Raw genomic sequence first — 17,189 nt, forward strand, 5'->3', positions numbered from 1 at the left:
TGCCCTAAAGCAGCTCCATGTTAATGCAGCTCCACAATTCCTCATTAAAGAGGATGTAATGGCATGTCTTTTTTTCTTGTTCTTTTGTGTTTAGTTATAATAATAATAATAGTGTATGTGCTTATATATGCATTTCTGTGTGCACGTCTCAGGAGTAACGTTGAAAATCAGATCCTGAAAGCCGGCTTCACCAGCCGAGAGATTATCATCATGGAGAATGACGATCCGGGGGGAGTCTTTGAGTTCTCCCCGTTATCCAGAGGTCCATGGGTTATCAATGTAAGCCACAGTTTTAAAGCTGCCCCAAAAAGAAATAGGGTTTATTTCCATTAGTATGTGTAGTATTTGACCTTGGATGTGGCCCAAACTGTTGCACATTCAGTCAAAGACCTCTTACTGCTTATAAATTTCAAATCTGTTTGTTATTATTTTGCTTTTTTGAGTCAAAATTGGTATAGCTACGCTTGACAATTTTTAGAATTTACTGGTCAGTTTAGGTGTTTTTTGACTCACGACTGACTCACAATAACTGACAATTACTGTAACTTAGTGATAGGACTTTGAAATAATTCCCTAATGTGTGTTACACATGTAGAGTCCAAGTTTTGCCTTCATAATTTAGCTTTTTTCTGTGCATTGTGACGTTAGAAATAGCTAATATTTTGTAGCAGCTTTATTACCATGAAATAGTAGTCAAATGCAGGTGTTGCTGATTTCATTAAGTAAAGGTCTCTACCTGAATACAACCTTTATAATAATAATAACAGTAATAACAGTAATAATAATAATAATTTCAGAATGGTTGCTGTGAAAATGTATTTTTGAAAAATGAGTTAAAATTGACTTAAAGGTTCAACTGAATATATTCTTAGCTTCTTTGCTCTGAAGCTTGTCTCTTCTAACCTAGGAGGGTGAGGCGGTTGAACTGCATGTGGTCAGAGCCCAGGGACAGCTTCTGAAACAGCTGATACGATATGCTGTTATGCCCTCGGGCAACAATGAATTCTACGGTGCTACGGGCATTCTGGAGTTTAAACCCGGAGAGAGAGAGGTGGTGGTGGCGCTGGTGGCACGGCCTGATGGGGTGCCAGAGGTAAGAAATGGCAAGATATTAATATTTACTTATTTATTTTCTGCATTTTACACAGTGCTGCAGTGTAATTCAAATGCATTATCCTTCCTACTTTCACATTTAATAAGCTATGAAGTTAATGTTTTAAAACTTTTTCAGTGTGATTACTGTATTTGTTTATTTTGTTATGTGTGTGGGTACAGCTGGACGAGACTTTTTCTGTGGTACTTAGCAGCCACAGCACTCCACCTAGTCGTCTTGGCAACCACCGGGAGGTCAACATCACCGTTCGGAAAAACGATGACCCCTACGGAGTCATTGAGTTCAGCCAGTCGGGACTGACAGTGGCCATCAATGAGAGCAAAGGAGACGAGACGCACCAGGGTAACTTGAAGTAGCAGTCCTTTAGATAATAGTAATACTTTTCCAGGTCAAGTGGTACCTCATTGACACTTAAAATGGATCTAAGAGGAGTGAATCACAGAAAATTAGAGTGTCCAACTTTCATGTGATTGTTAAGGAAAACAAAGGCTGTCTGTGTTTTTGTGTAAAACATGAGGACATGTTAAAGTAGTTCCTCTAGTGAATGGCCTGTATTACCTGTATTTGCTATAAATAAACATGTGTACAGCTAAAATCAAATGTAGTTTATCTATGAGAAAAAAAACATTCAATTTCTAAATTGATCATGTCTGTTTGCCCCGTTTCTCCTTCAGCTTTGTACCCCGTGATGAGGAACAGGGGTCACTTTGGCAAAGTGTCAGTTTTGTGGGTCTTGGAGCCAGCACTGTCTGGAGACGTCCGCCCCGTTCGAGGAAGCATCACCTTCGAAGAGGGGGAGTACCTGAAAAATCTCACTCTCTTCTCTGTACCTGATGAGGTAAAATGTAAACTAAACCTTAAAGAGCACATCGTCCACAGCTCAGTTAGTTTTCTTTGTTTAAATTTCTTTTTTTTTTTTAAGATTCCAGAAGAAATGGAGAATTTCACCATCACGCTGTTAAATGCGACAGGTGGAGCAAGACTGGGAAACATAGTCAGTTCCAACTTATGGATTAATAAGAATGATGACCCCATTTATTTCTCAGGTAAAGATTTTAATTATATAATAATACACGTGTTTTCCAGCTTGTCCTCCCTCTCTGACATCCTTCCCTTTCCTTCATTTTCGCACTTTCATCGTAGAACCCGTCGCTGTGCGGCTTCAAGAAGGCGGTGTGGCCAACTTTACAGTTGTGAGGGCAGGATGGGCAGACTTCGTGGCCACAGTGATGTACCGAGTAGAGTACAATGATGCATCGCCAGATGACCTCTTCTTGCTAAGTAATGACACAGTGCTGGTATATGCTGTGGGCGAATGGACGAAGAACATCTCTGTGGCTGTAAAAGATGACGACATACCGGAGACCGATGAGCCTTTTTACATCGTTCTCTACAATGCCACTGGTACGTATGTGCTTGTTTTCTTAAAAAAGTGATGAGAACAAAAATGTAGCAATATGCATTACAATGATATATGTGTTTATGGCAGGTAATATATGCTTATATAGCATTTCTTTATAATGTAAATGTCATTCTCTTGTAATAAAGACGTTTTTTTTGCTATTGGTTAAGAGTAAACCATATTTTTCATGTATTTTCTTTTGGTTACCTGCCTTTGGACAAGAGGAAGGTACATCCTCTCCAGTACACGCTGGACAGGTCATTAGTCTGTTGCAAATTGATCAGTGACCGATTCTATCTATAACTTAAAATACAATTAACTCTGAACCAATAAAGAAACACACTTTTTTTACACTTCGGATAATAAAAATATCTGCATTTTTACTCAAAGTCAGTTGTCTTTCTTTCAATGTGGCTCAAATGAATCAAGCAATTCATCTGAAATTAACATCTTCTGCTCTGTTTATTATTTCTGTCTGTATCCTGTACGTACTAAGAGATGCAGCAGAGGTATTTAGCAGTGTCTGTGATAAGACTAAAGGCTCTCATGGGCCTATATTGTTTTTCATGGATGGGAACGGTAGGCCAGTGGGACAAAACAGGAACTTAATAACCAAACTCCAGACGGTCTGAGAGACAAAGGCAAACATTCCTTTGGCGTCTTTCTGTTTACTGATTGACATGGAGTAGAATCAAGAAAGGGTTAGCCTCTTCTTTATATCGGAGGGCTGTGCTGGCATGGATTGTGCTAAAAGTCAATAATCCCAATGTTAGAAGTAAGCTAAACTCATACTGGCGTCTTCACACTCTTTATCTTGTCTGCTTAATCACAAACAGATTTGCATGCTTGTTTCAGGGTACTCATTGTCCGGCAACTTGAAGTATGTGCTTGTGAGAGGATATTGCACTTCTGGTGCTGCTATAGCTACACTTTTTCCATATTTTTAAACTTTCAAATACAATAGTTCTGGTTTAGTTCTTGGTGATATTCACTTTAAGTCATCTGCAGAGAGAATCCTTTGTTTGGAATTTAGCTTATTCACAAATCATCCACCTTATCCTCCTAGGCTTGGTTACCATAGTAATAGCGCGCTATGTTAATGAGACAGTCTCCTCCTATTGCGTGAAATTTAACATGGCAGTAACAATATGGCCAGCACTCTGTGTGTCTGCCTTTCCTTAATTATCTGATTCCAGCGTCAATAATGTGCATGTGTCCACAGGTGATGCAGTTGTGTATGGAGCAGCCACAGCTACTGTGGTGATTGAGGCCAATGATGATGCCAATGGGATTTTCTCCTTGGAACCTGTAGAAAAACCAGTTGAAGAGGGAAAAACCAATCATTTTTAGTGAGTGACATTTGGTTAATATTACTTCACTTGAAATATCTTGTGTTTTTTTATTTGTATTTATTTCATGATTCTGTCAAAAACAGTAGTTTATAATCTCCAAGTACTATCAAAACGCTAGAGTTGATATTTTAGACAATTACCTATGTTCTGTTACTGAAATATTTTCTCTTTTTTTTTTCCTCAGTGTACTACGTGCGAGAGGCCGTTTTGGGAATATTACAGTATTCTGGCAGCTGTTTGCCAACGATTCTTTAACTCCTCTGGAAGAAAACCAGGAATTTACAAACACAAGTGGATCAGTCACCTTCACTACAGGGGAAAAGACCAAGCCTATTGTCCTGGAAGCCATCTCTGATAAACTTCCAGAGTTCAATGAGTTCTACATCCTCAGGCTGGTAAATATCTCAGGTGAGTAAAAGAAAAGCATAAAATAAAACTGATATAAGACGCATAAGACAGATATGAGAAGAAATTTCACAAAGCAGAGAGAAAATGAGATGAAATTAATTTTTCTTGAATCATCAGTAACTGCAGATTTAATTTTCATTTGGAAAACTCTGACACTTGGCCATTATTTCTCTAAGGCGGTTACCCCGGCGAGGGCGGACGACTGGCTAAGAGTGCTCTAAATGCCTCTGTTTTCATCCCGTTCAATGATGACCCATTTGGTGTCTTTGCCATTGCTGAGGACAACATGGACCAAGAAGTAGCTGAAGATGTTCTCTCTGAAGATGATATGGCTGATGTGACTTCTTTCACCATCCTCCGTAAGCAGGGCACTTTTGGTGATGTAAGGGTGTCCTGGGAAATTGTTTCTGGTCACTTCCCACAGGGCCTTCCTCGGATGGATGATCTGCTCCTGGTAGCTTCCTTTCCAGATGAGGTAGAGCTCAGGCCTCATGCAAGGAGACACCACTCAGCCACAGACACTTGGTTTTTCTCCGGGCTTCCTGGAGCTTATGGTACCATCTCACCTGACGATGGGCCTGCAGCCATTAGCAACTTCACCTTTTCTGCTTGGCTTTTACCCAGACTAGATACTGACGGCTTCATAGCATCCAAAGGAACAAATGGAAGCTTGTACTATGGAGTGAAGGTCCACACCAATGAGTCTCATGTCACTGTGATGCTATATTATACAGTAATAGGTTCAAACAGTACCCAAGTGGCCCGGGCCTCTGCAGAAAAGTTTTCTGCAGATACATGGCTACATGTCATCATAACAGTTGATGATGGGATTATTGAATTCTTCTTGGATGGCAGACCTATTCCTGGGGGACTGAAAAGCATCAAAGGAGAGGGCATCAGTGACGGTAAGCTTCATTGTTCATTCCATTTATTTTCAATTTCTTTGACACATTTCTTGCAAAGGTAAAATCACTCTTTATAAATAGCTCATACAATCACTGTAGGTAAATTACAAAAAGCTCTTAACTCACCAAAAAAATATTTGATTCATGTGTCAAAATGAAAGTCAGTGAATCAGTAAGAAGTTGTTTAGCATTGTGAGACCAGGATACCCAACTGTATTGCCTATCATAGTTAATATTCTTCAGATGGTGATTTAAAGAATACAAGATTTGACATTGTGCTTTTCAAAGCAAACCAGCAGTTAGTATCTGCATTACTATATATTAGAGTAACAAACTAGCAAACAGTACTGGGACCACCTGTTGCTCCACATATTTTCATCATCCTCACATCTAATGTTGTCTTGTGAGGTGTAACAGTGGAAGGAACTGCATGCATGCCATAACCATCCTCTGCATCCTTCTGCATCTTTTCATCCTTACTCCTCTCCTTTTCCATGCCTGTTGCTGCTAAGAGTAAAGCTATTCAATTGATAAAAAGATAATCTGTTTTTCTTTGCGTCAGTAACTTTTGATATTTACAAGTGTGGAATAAGAAATCGAATTGAATCTTGAAGAGAAAGGCTCTTTCCAATCTGGACAAGTAACAGACTGTTCAATTGTCATTTAAGAGTCGTAAAAAAGTTTTAGTTTTCAGTGTCAAAATGTTGTCCAAGGTCCAAACTGTGTAGGAAACAGTTTTCAAATTGTTCAGAGTCTTAAGTTCTTACATAAAGATAAAAGGCATGTGCACCTTCACATGCTCTGCTGCTTCCTCATTGTTCAGGAGTACTGTACTGGGACTTCCCAGTGCTTGAGTGACCACTTACCCTCAGCAGTGCTGCACATTGTTACTGCTGAAGGGAATCGGTTGGCATCTTCTTTTCTTCCTATTCTCTCTAATTAATGGGCACAATAGCCGGTATTTGACCAAAAGCTCCCATAGGGGAAATATTCTGACGCCTCTGTGGCTTACTCCAGTCACAGTGGATTTATCCATTATCATCAGTCATGTTGTGCCATTGTTTTCTTCTGGTAACTCAACCTATGCATGGAGTGCTTCGTGTCAGGGCTTTGTACTTGGTCACTGTAGCAGATTTCCTGCATTTGTCTCACTTTGTGCAAGTTCACAAAGTGATAGGCGCATGAGGTGTGAGTGTATAAATGAGTAATGAGAAAGAGCTAGACCTAGGCATTTGTATACCTTAATCAAGATTCTGTTTCTGGTCCCTGGAGTAATGACCCTTATTACGTTACTGGTACACAACACCGCAAAGGAGGCTCAATAATCAGTGTGAAAATGATGCAATTAGTATTCAATTGCTTTGATCTCACCAAGTCTTAAGTTAAATATGTTTGTGTTAAATAACACACAATTGCACTGGAGTAAAAAAAAAGTCTGTGGCTATGGCTGTGACTGGTAAATCAGACAAACAATATGACAGCATGACAAACACTGTAAATGAGAGATTCTAGGAAATATTACTAGAATTTACAGTACTGTGTATTTTCCCCCTTCCTGGTGATTTTTGTTTTTGTATTTGTCACATTTATATGTATCATCAAACAAGATTTTAAATCAGACAGAGACAAACAAAGATAACCAGAGCAGCTTTTAAGTGATGATTTAATTGCTAAAGGGATTAAAGCTATCCTTCCTATTTGGCCAAATGTGAAATAGTAATTCTCTCTCCTCTTATTAAATTATGAATTAACTTCAAAGGCTGAGTTCAATTTCACTAGCCACATATCATGCTACAAAGTAAAAAATAAATAAATAAAGCTGAGAAACAGAAAAGTCATTGATCTCTATAAGTCTCAAAAGGGTTACAAAGCCAGTTTTAAGACTTTTTAGGATTCCAGTGAACAACAGAGAGTCCCATTATCCACAAATGGAGAAACCTCGGAACAGTTTTGAGCAAGCGGTCACAAAATAGCCCTGAACAACATCTAAAGAACTGCAGGCCTCACTTGTCTCAGATAAGGTAAGAGTTCATGATTCAACAATCAAAAATGGGCAAAAGTGGCATCCATGTAGGAGTCCCAGGGCATAACCGCTGCTGAACAAAATGAAAGCAAATGCTCACCTCGCACTTTCCAAAAAAGCATCTTGGTGATCCAAGACTTCAGGGAAAATATTCTGTAGACTGGTGAGTCAAAAGTTGAACTTTTGTGAGGTTTGAGTCCTGTTACATATGTGTAAAACTATCACAGCATTTCATAAAAACTACAATTAGGTTATACAGCAGGACAATAATTTGGATAATCTGAAACACACTTGCAAGTCTGTCTTTGAATGGCTAAAAATAAAAAAGCCAAAAAAACAAAGCAAAAAGAAGGTTTTGTAGTGGCCTAGTAAAAGTCTCAACTTGAACCCAATTGAGATGCTTTAGCATGAACACGCTCATAAACCCTCCAATGTGCCTGACCTAAAAGAATTCTGTAAAGACAAATGGGACAATCACTGGTAATCCATATTTTACAGGAATGTAAAAGACTCATTACTCAGCCTGGTTTTCTTCGTCTAATATAAAAAATCTGTTCTGCTCCGAAACATGTAAATGAGACAAAGATGCAAAAAAAGAAAGAAATCATGAAGGGAAGTAATTTCACAAACCTGTTCAATGTATATGATCATGTCACATCATTATGACATCAAATTAATTATGCATTAAACATTAAAAAATATTGTTCAGTGTTTTTTGGGTCATTTTTTTCTACCCCAGGACCTGCTTCAATGTTCATTGGGTCAGATCTTGAGGGTAAACAGCGTTACACTGGCCTTCTCCAGGATGTCCGCTTGTACCACACTAAGCTGAACCGCAGCCATATCCACGAGCTCCACACTCAGCCCCCTAAAGCAGACCTGCGTACCATCTCTGGTTACCTACGATACCAGCAGGATGAGAGGCAGAAGTCATTTGTGGTGGAGGCGAGAGATGACACTGAGGAGGAAGGAGAGGAGGTATTCTACCTACAGTTGGTTGCAGTGCGCGGTGGAGCACGCCTCCCCCTCCCCAGACCCACTGCAATTTTACGAGTCTTGAAGAGTGACAATGCCAATGGGCTTTTTGGATTCACTGGGTCCTGCATACCTGATGTAAGTGTCTGTTGTTATCAATAGTCAAGCTGCTTCATGAAAGTCTTTCAAGCAATTAAACAAGAAAGTAAATCAGACTACTAAATAAATTATGTGGTTTGCATGACCACAGTGTCATTAATATTGTGCTTAATGTCATCACTCACTTGTCTCTACACAGTAAACATATGCATAGAAGCAGATGTAATGTAAACCCATTTGATTGTCAGCCCCTGTCCTGCTGCATTTTTTATTAGTCTTCATGCTCGGCTGCAGAGAGAGCATGCTTTCTCTTAGTAGCTGGATTGGATGAGTGGGCTCTCGTCTTGGGTCATATCAGGTAGAGTGACAGCTGGTGAGGCAACAGCAGGTCTGTCGGTGAGGGCATTCCTATAGTAGAGGATCAGGAGTTCCTTTGCTAGAAATGAGAGATCTTGTTTCCCATTTCAATCAATATAACAGGTGGCAGAGCTGCTGATGGCATTCCATCAGAACCAGTCCGTCTCCATTACTGTATCTCCTACCGCTAGAAAATTAAAGGCAAAGGAACATGTGGGCTATCAAATGATCGCACTCTAAATCACATTATTAGTATGCTGGAATTATATTGGGCTGTAGTTAGTAAGGCTAGCGCATTTGAATCTAACAAATTGTAATAAGTGACGAAGATGCATTTAGTATTGATCAAGTCCTCCTTTGGTTCTGAATTCATTAATGTTTTTATTTCTTTGTCCCCAAAGACCACCGCAGAGGGCTCCACTATATCTTGTGTGATTGAGCGTATGCGGGGATTGCTGGACCATGTTTATGTCAACTACACTGTAACCCAACTGGACAGCGACACACCGGCCAATCAAGATTTTCTTAATGCAACCGGAGCTGTGCTTTTCACGCCTGGAGATCCTTCTCAGGTTTGTGCGAGAGTTGGGGAAAGCCCTTCTGAATTTATGCAGGATGACAAAGACTGTAGTCACTCACTGCGTACAATCAAATGTTAAAGCAGCTACCGATTGCTGTCTTTCAGATTCACCCATCTGTAGTGTTTATTGATAACCAGCCCCGCCTAGTGGTTGGTTGGTTGGTTGGTTGGTTGCAGATTTTTGGATAAAATAACAGGTGTTTGCTGAAACTGACCACTTGGAAGTGGCATAAATATAGATTATTTTCAAAAGTGCAATGCAATCTAAAAATACCATATCATACCACTTAATTTATAAAGCACTTTAAAAAAAATAACAGGACTGACCAGTACCACCAGTGCTGTACAATAACACCAAGCATAAAAGAAATGCAAAAGAGCTGTGGAAGTTAAACCATAAAAGAATACATCAATTAAGAGACTTAAATAAAAACAATTAAAAGAATTTTAAATTAATTTGTAAATGAACTGGAAGCTGGTGAAGCGATCAATGGAGGCCTACTAATTCCAATAAGAAGTGCATTGCTTTAATTGAGATGACGTTATAAAATGATGTATTAATATTTGAAGGTTGCATTTGGAGAGAAGAGGGTTGATTTTTTAACAGCAGTCTCAACTGGAAACATGCGGGATTTTACCGGTGTGTTCAAATGAGAGTCGAACTTTAGAGCAGAATCCAATTTCAAACCTGAATTTGTAATAATCAATTTCTCATATGGGGCTGGAGAGGAAAGGTGGACAAAGGTGCCACTGGGTCTAAACAACATGACTTTTGTCAAATTTAGCTTTTGTTCATCTTTCTGTTAGGTACTGAACCTGCTGGTGTTGGATGATAACCTCCCAGAGCTTGCAGAGTCCTTTCAGGTTGTGCTGGTGTCTGCAGAGTCCGGTGATGGGAAGCCAGGCTCGACCCCCACAAGTGGAGCAAGCATTGACCCCAATAGCTCTGTTAACACCATCACTGTCACAGCTAGTGACCATCCCTATGGTATTTACTACCATTCCCCAAAAACAACACTATTTTTCTCTCAGTGTTGCTTAGTGTATAAGCACAAGTATGTTTATTTTGCTGCAAGTGGTTTATTAGGGAGCTAAAATATCAGTACAATTTTCCCTCTTCTTGTCTGTGTCTTACTACTTTCATCATACCTTTTGCCTCCTTCTTATTACATCCTCCTTACTGCTGTCACTAAACACATGAACATCCTTATGCAGGGCTGCTGCAGTTTCAGCCCACTCCTCCAGGAGAGGGTTTGATCTCTCCAGCGTTGGAACCTGCTCACATCACTGTAAACGAAGAAGATGGAGAGATTAGTTTGCTGGTGGCCAGAGCTCAAGGCATTTTGGGTAGGATCATGGTGGGATATAGAACAACCCCCTTCACAGCATCCAGCCCTGAAGACTATGAGGTTGGTTTCACTGATGATGTATTGATGAACAAGCAAATAGGTGAAGGGAAAATATGTTTTGGCTGCTCACTGGTTTCCTATTTTTCCATATGCTCCTGGCAGGACTCAGAGGGCATGTTGGACTTTCTTCCAGGGGAAAGGTTAAAGTTCATAAATGTCACCATCATAGATAATCCTGTCCCTGAACTGGAAAAGATATTTAGAGTGGAGCTCTACAATGCAGATGGAGGAGGTGGGAATTCTTAGCTGTATGATCAGCATGTTTTTTTTCTCAGTTTTTATCTTAAGTAGCTCTTTATTGCACATCTTTCTTAGCTGTCTTTACCTTTTTTATTTAGAACTGAACTGACCCTGTATTCTGCGCTGCTGTTTTTCTGTATTCTATGTGTGGTCCCCTCCTGTGTGTTTCCCAATACCTTCACATGTGGCTGCCAACCTACGCTCCTTCCCATTCGCCCTTCAATCTTTACTCTTCTGATGTGACACTTCCCTGATCCTCATGTTTGATCCATCAGTGGATCATTTTCTGCATAGTGAAGGGAGTGGTAGTGGGGAGAGTGACTATCAATTGCTCCTTCCGTCCTATCGCCACCATGGTAAGTAGCCCCCTCCTTTTCCCCTTCAAACTGCTTCTAGTCTGTGCTCCTTCTTCCCCACAATGGTCTGCGATGCATATACACACTCATACATTTGCAAGCGTGTGTGTGTGTGTGCATATACATGTTTGCTATAATGTGTGTGGTATTTACATTAAGCTGTGAGCCTCTGTGAGAAGGAGCTCAGGGAGATTTATGTGGGAAAAGCAAACACCCTTTCATGGAGCAAGAAAATTAAAGTAGTTAATGTGAGCTGTTACATACCACTACCACATACTGTGAAGTAATCTCCACATAATGTATAGAGCTTGTATTTTAATCTGATGCTCTTTGGGATACTAGTAATATTAATATTACTTTATTAACTGGTAAGGAGACTTGTATTATCATTGGTCTGCTTTAACTGCTTGATTGATACTTTTTTCATTTCATTCGCTTTAGGATCAAACTCCTAAAATGCAACCAGAATGAATTAATTGTTAGTAAAATACATTTGATATTTTCTGTGCAGCCAGCTTGGGAGTTGCATCTCGCATTGCAGTCACCATTGCAGCATCTGATGATGCCCATGGAGTGTTTCAGTTTAGTCCTGAGTCGCTGTCTGTTAATGGGACAGAGCCAGAGGATGGGCATAGTTCTGTGCTTCTGAAGGTCAGTGTACAACACTATTGAAAAATTAGGACCTTCCCAGTGATTGTTTATCTTATGTTCTTTGTTCTCATTTTTTCTTTCCCAGGTGGATAGGTCCTTTGGTGACCTTTCCAATGTAACTGTGTACTGGGAAGCTGATCCCAGTTCTGAGGGGGAGCTTCTTAGTAGGTTTGGAAACATCACCTTTGGTGTAGGCCAGACTTCACAGAACATCATCGTCACTGTGGTCGAGGATGAGATGCCCGAGTTGGACAAGAGCTTCACTGTGTCCTTGGTTAAAGTGTCACATGGTCGTCTGGGTGTCAGGACATCTGCTAATCTGACTGTGCTCGCCAGCGATGATCCATATGGTGTTTTTGTATTCGCTAATGCATCAAAGTCGGTTCGACTTCCTGAAGCTGACTCAACTGTCTCCCTCGCCATCCAGCGACAGAGAGGCCTGATGGGTCAGGTGTGATCTGCAGAAGATTTAGAAACTTAATAGAAACCATAGAAAATAAATCCAGTTAAGCTTCTGTTTTTTTGACTTTTAAATATATAAATAGCTTGGATTGACAGATTTCAACTTGTGGTATCATGTATCAAATTATATATTGTTTTCCGTTTTTATTTCATCTAGGTGCGAGTCACATATGGGACACTAAATGAGAAAGACCCAGAACCCTACAGGACCCCTGGGGTTGGCCGAGCCACTGAGGGGCGGGATTTTATTCCTCTGTTCGATTCTGTTGTATTCTTGGCCAATCAGAGTGAAGCAAACATCACCCTCAGAGTTTTGGATGATGAAGATCCAGAAAGGGATGAGTCGGTGTTTGTGAAGTTAATCAGTGCTCATCTCATCAGAGGAGAACAGGGGAGGCTTGGTAAGATGAAGACATGGAAAAAATACTTAACATATGATATGATATGATATGATATGATATGATATGATATGATATGATTCTTTCAGTTTCCAATTCCCCTTCTCTGGGTGCCAGGAGTAATATTGTAGCTCAGGTGATAGTGGAGGCCAGTGATGATGCTTTTGGAATCCTCCAGCTGTCAGCATCTGCTGTCAGTGTGGCTGAACACTACGTTGGGCCCATAATCAACGTCACCCGTGTTGGGGGCATTTTTGCTGATGTATCTGTAAAGTTCAGAGCAGTGCCTTTGACCGCTAGAGTCAGTAAGTATGACTGTAGAGGTGACTCTTTCTCTCTACAGTATGCGTGTGAGCAACAAGGCTTGTCATTGTGTTTTCAACATGTTTAACTTTGTAGGTGAAGACTACAGCGTAGCCTCAACTGATGTTGTCCTCCTAGAAGGGGAGTCCAGTAAATCAGTACCAATCTATGTTATTAATGATGTGATCCCTGAGTTGGAGGAGACTTTCCTCATTGAGCTCATCAACCAGACGACAGGAGGAGCTCTTCTGGGAGAGGTTACACGTGCCATCATCACCATACTGCCATCCGATGACCCTTTTGGTGCTTTTGGTTAGTAGCCCATATACAGGATCATTTTAACCTTTCTTTCTATTCACAGTTTGTCATTGTTTACCAACTTCTCCCCCCCCCCCCCCCCCCCCCCCCTTTTTTTTCTTTTAAAATCTATCTAGTCTTCAAGGCTATTCCAGTTACAATAGAGGAGCCAGACACTGACTCTACTGTTGTCACATTACCTATTGTGCGTAATGCTGGCACTATTGGCACAGTGACAGTTAAATGGCAGGCCACTGTCAATGGTAAACTGGCAGTAGGGGACATTAGGCCCACATCAGGAGAGGTAACGTTTGCTCCTGGAGACACCATGAAGACACTCAGTGTGGAGATTCTAGCTGACAATGTACCTGAAATTACTGAGGTAAGAAGCTGTGGGTGGAAATGTCATTGTGAATTATCTCAAATGATACATTATTAGAAGTATTTTTTATTACTTATTATTTGTTATCTTTGTCACTTTCTTTCTGTTTTTTCTAGACAATTAAGGTAGAGCTAATTGATGCTAGTAATGGAGGAAACTTGGGAGCTGATACATCTGTTAATATAATCGTGCCTGCCAATGATAACCCGTATGGAACAGTGTACTTTGAACACTCTACGTACCGCGTCCAGGAGCCACTTGAGGGAGTTTATAGAGCCAATATCACTGTTCGTAGGAGGTATTTTTTTTATTTTATGATTTCTGTGTCACTACATTCACATTGAATAAGCTATTCCTCTCTGCTGTCGTTCTGTTGTAATCACCGTTGTCTTTATTACAGGGATGGTCACTTTGGTCGCTTGGAGATCATGTACAGCACCTCTGAAATTGACATTGTTGGCATGGCTCAGGATAAAGGCCAGAATCTGTCTATGTACTACAACGTTCCAAAACCAGGCGTTCCAGCTGCTGCACTCCTTAAGACATTTAACCTCACCGGTCAGAGAGACCTCCTGGCTGCATGTGCTGCTGCTTGTCTGAGAGAGCGTGCATGCCAGGCCTTCTCTCTGTCATCAAGTGGGACCCCATCTTGCACTTGGGTGCCATCAGGGGCTGACCAATTGACCTCTCAGTCCCAAGTTATGACTTATGTAAAAAACATGACTGCAGCTGCTGTCTTGTTCAGTTCCCAGGCTGTGGCAGGAAGTGATTACACCCCTGTGACAGCTCAAAGAGCCTTCATGGATGATGGATCAGTGGTTGCAAACCTCACAGTCCTGATTTTGACTGATTCTTTCCCTGAAATGGATGAGAGCTTCTCCATTCAGATATTAAAGGTAAAAATCAATCATATGCTGTATGTTTATTCTACATTAATGATGGTTTAACTTCTTTGGAATAAATTCTGTATTTGCTGTCATTAGAGTTTTATGGGAAACTGTAAAAATTAAACCTCTTTATCATGTGTTGTCTGAAGGTCGAGCTAATAAATTTGACCGTACCACAGAAGAACTTGCCCTCAGTTGGTCAACCGGACAAAGCAGTAGTCACTATAGGGGTGAATGGAGATGCATTTGGGGTATTTTTGATCTACAGCCTCAGTCCCAACACCACTAATCAGGGGCTCTATCTAGAAGTTCGAGAGGAGCCTATGGTTGTGCCTCTGGTTATAGAGAGGAGAGGAGGGAATCTGGGTACAGTCACTGTAGAATGGAGCTTTGTTGGAGGAGAGGCTTCACCAGATGCCGACTTTACGGGGACTGGAGGAACTCTGGTCTTTGATGGTATGTGCATTACTCAACAATGAGTAATAGTTTTAGGACAGCTTTCTATTAAGTGGGTATCCAGTGGTCCAGTGTCAGGTCCTTATCAGACCTAATAATCTGGTGGATTAGAAGAACATCTAACACTTAGGCTATGTGGCTTGTCTTTTTTCCTGTCTGTCTGCAGGTTCTTTAAAGAAGACAGTAGAGATCGTAATCAGAGATGATGCTGTACCCGAGGACAATGAGAGCCTAATGATTGGACTTGTAAATACGGCTGGAGGAAGTCGAATCCTGCCCAGCTCTGACACTGTAACCATTGTGATACTGGCCAATGACAACGTGGCTGGGATAGTAGGATTCCATTCAGGCTCCCGCTCTATCATCGCCAGAGAAGGTGGATGGCTGTGTTTTGTAATTTGCAAATGTGCTTCAATATTTTCTTTATGGTGTGTGTACCATGTCCGCCTCTTATTATTATTTATATTTATTTAGGAATCAGAGAATACACAGCATGCTGCCGGTTTTCTGTTTATATATTGACTTAGAAACGTGATCAACTGAGATTTCCATACAACTAAAACAAGTATAATAACAGAGGTGTGGACTCGAGTCACATGACTTGGACTCGAGTCAGACTCGAGTCATTAATTTTATGACTTTAGACTTGACTTGAAAAAATGTTCTAAGACTTGTGACTTGACTTGGATTTTTACACCAATGACTTGGGACTTGAATTGGACTTGAACCGGTTTACTTGAAAAGACTTGATATTTTACCCCAAATATAAAATTTAACATGCATATTATATGGAGATTGAAAATGTGACGTCATTCACGGGTAGAACCGCAAAGGATTCTGGGAACTCGTGGCAAGCGGTACTAGCGCACGCAGGCTTTCAATTAAAATCAGTCACACAGCGATAAAAAGAAACACAAAAATGTCAAGAAGCTGTTGTATTATTAACTGCAATAGCCGGTCGCATGACAGCCACGGGAAGCCGACGGGTAAAGAGATCGGTTGTTATCGGATTACGTCGTTGAAGAGAAATTGTTCGAGCCATGTTTCCGAAGTAACAAAGAGGCGACTGGATTGCAGCCATTCAAAGATCAAATATAACGTCCTAGAACACTCCAGCTCACAGGTTAGTCTGCTCCAAGCATTTACACAAAGGTCAGTCTGCTGTTGTAGTTAATGCGTCATTTTTCTTAACATAATTGGTGATATAGGTTACAAGCAAGTCTGGCGCTGAACAGAAATTGTCGCGCTATGCTCCTTTATTTATTGTGCATAAATAGTAAATTGTCCTGACACAATATTGCGTTTCGCTTCTGTTATTATGGTACACTGACAAAAACACATACTTTTATTCACAGGATAAAACAGGTTTTTTGTATCACTAATTGCCCAGTACGATTACAGCATACAATATTGTTGTCACTGCTACATTTCTGTGATGCTACCAGAAATTATTTCCACTACTAATTAATTACCGTTGAGCTCAAAGGTCCTATTAATAAACGGTTAACGAATGTGTATTTATGAAGACGATTTGTGAGACTGGTAAACTTATGATAGGTACGATGGTCTTTACTTTCTACACGGTGCATTTCAAGGTCCTGTACCCATCCGTCGGTAAACTGTACCTGGGCTTGTTGCAGTGACCGGAAGTTACTAAACTTCATGAGTGTATGCACTCACTCCAAGAACCGTATAATTATAAATATGCATATAAATATGCTAAGATGAGATAGCTGACTTCATCTAACTAGCAAATGTTGTCCAGGCTACGTTGGTGATACAGTTTTTTTTAATGTGTATGATATTTTTGTCATGCGATTTTAAAGCTGGTCCTACAACCGCATCCAAGAATAACATGCAGCTTATCTCAGAACTGTCGGTGAAAATTATTCTTGGAGCTAGGTTTAATTGAGCTGCATTTTAAAGAGGTGCAATTTCACAATTTGTGTATATTTTCTAAGTTCACTATTTTGTATGTGTTGAGAAAAACACAGATTTTAAAATTACATGGTCTAATATTTACATTTAGCATAACTGCAACATTATTTTTTCGTTTGTTTTTTTTAAAGACTCGAAAGGACTTGAAATTCAAAGTTTCAGACTTGTGACTTGACTCGGACTTTTACACCAGTG

General features: G+C 40.3%; 1 protein-coding gene across 1 annotated transcript in view; it reads left to right on the plus strand.

Annotated features, from left to right (window-relative positions):
* Positions 1-17,189, plus strand: part of adgrv1 (adhesion G protein-coupled receptor V1) — a 140,303-nt gene that overhangs the window by 26,285 nt on the left and 96,829 nt on the right. Inside the window, exons 13-37 of the mRNA XM_080893582.1 lie at positions 153-279; positions 908-1,093; positions 1,276-1,456; positions 1,789-1,952; positions 2,037-2,160; positions 2,258-2,518; positions 3,739-3,865; positions 4,053-4,276; positions 4,453-5,181; positions 7,944-8,317; positions 9,037-9,207; positions 10,023-10,203; positions 10,431-10,624; positions 10,727-10,856; positions 11,140-11,220; positions 11,732-11,871; positions 11,957-12,322; positions 12,491-12,734; positions 12,821-13,036; positions 13,131-13,346; positions 13,469-13,713; positions 13,830-14,011; positions 14,114-14,609; positions 14,750-15,056; positions 15,223-15,432. Coding sequence (XP_080749708.1) covers positions 153-279; positions 908-1,093; positions 1,276-1,456; positions 1,789-1,952; positions 2,037-2,160; positions 2,258-2,518; positions 3,739-3,865; positions 4,053-4,276; positions 4,453-5,181; positions 7,944-8,317; positions 9,037-9,207; positions 10,023-10,203; positions 10,431-10,624; positions 10,727-10,856; positions 11,140-11,220; positions 11,732-11,871; positions 11,957-12,322; positions 12,491-12,734; positions 12,821-13,036; positions 13,131-13,346; positions 13,469-13,713; positions 13,830-14,011; positions 14,114-14,609; positions 14,750-15,056; positions 15,223-15,432 — 5,876 coding nt within the window. The remainder of the gene's footprint in view (positions 1-152; positions 280-907; positions 1,094-1,275; positions 1,457-1,788; positions 1,953-2,036; positions 2,161-2,257; positions 2,519-3,738; positions 3,866-4,052; positions 4,277-4,452; positions 5,182-7,943; positions 8,318-9,036; positions 9,208-10,022; positions 10,204-10,430; positions 10,625-10,726; positions 10,857-11,139; positions 11,221-11,731; positions 11,872-11,956; positions 12,323-12,490; positions 12,735-12,820; positions 13,037-13,130; positions 13,347-13,468; positions 13,714-13,829; positions 14,012-14,113; positions 14,610-14,749; positions 15,057-15,222; positions 15,433-17,189) is intronic.

Source organism: Rhamphochromis sp. 'chilingali', assembly GCF_963969265.1.
Source record: "Rhamphochromis sp. 'chilingali' genome assembly, chromosome: 10".
Classification (NCBI taxonomy): domain Eukaryota; kingdom Metazoa; phylum Chordata; class Actinopteri; order Cichliformes; family Cichlidae; genus Rhamphochromis; species Rhamphochromis sp. 'chilingali'.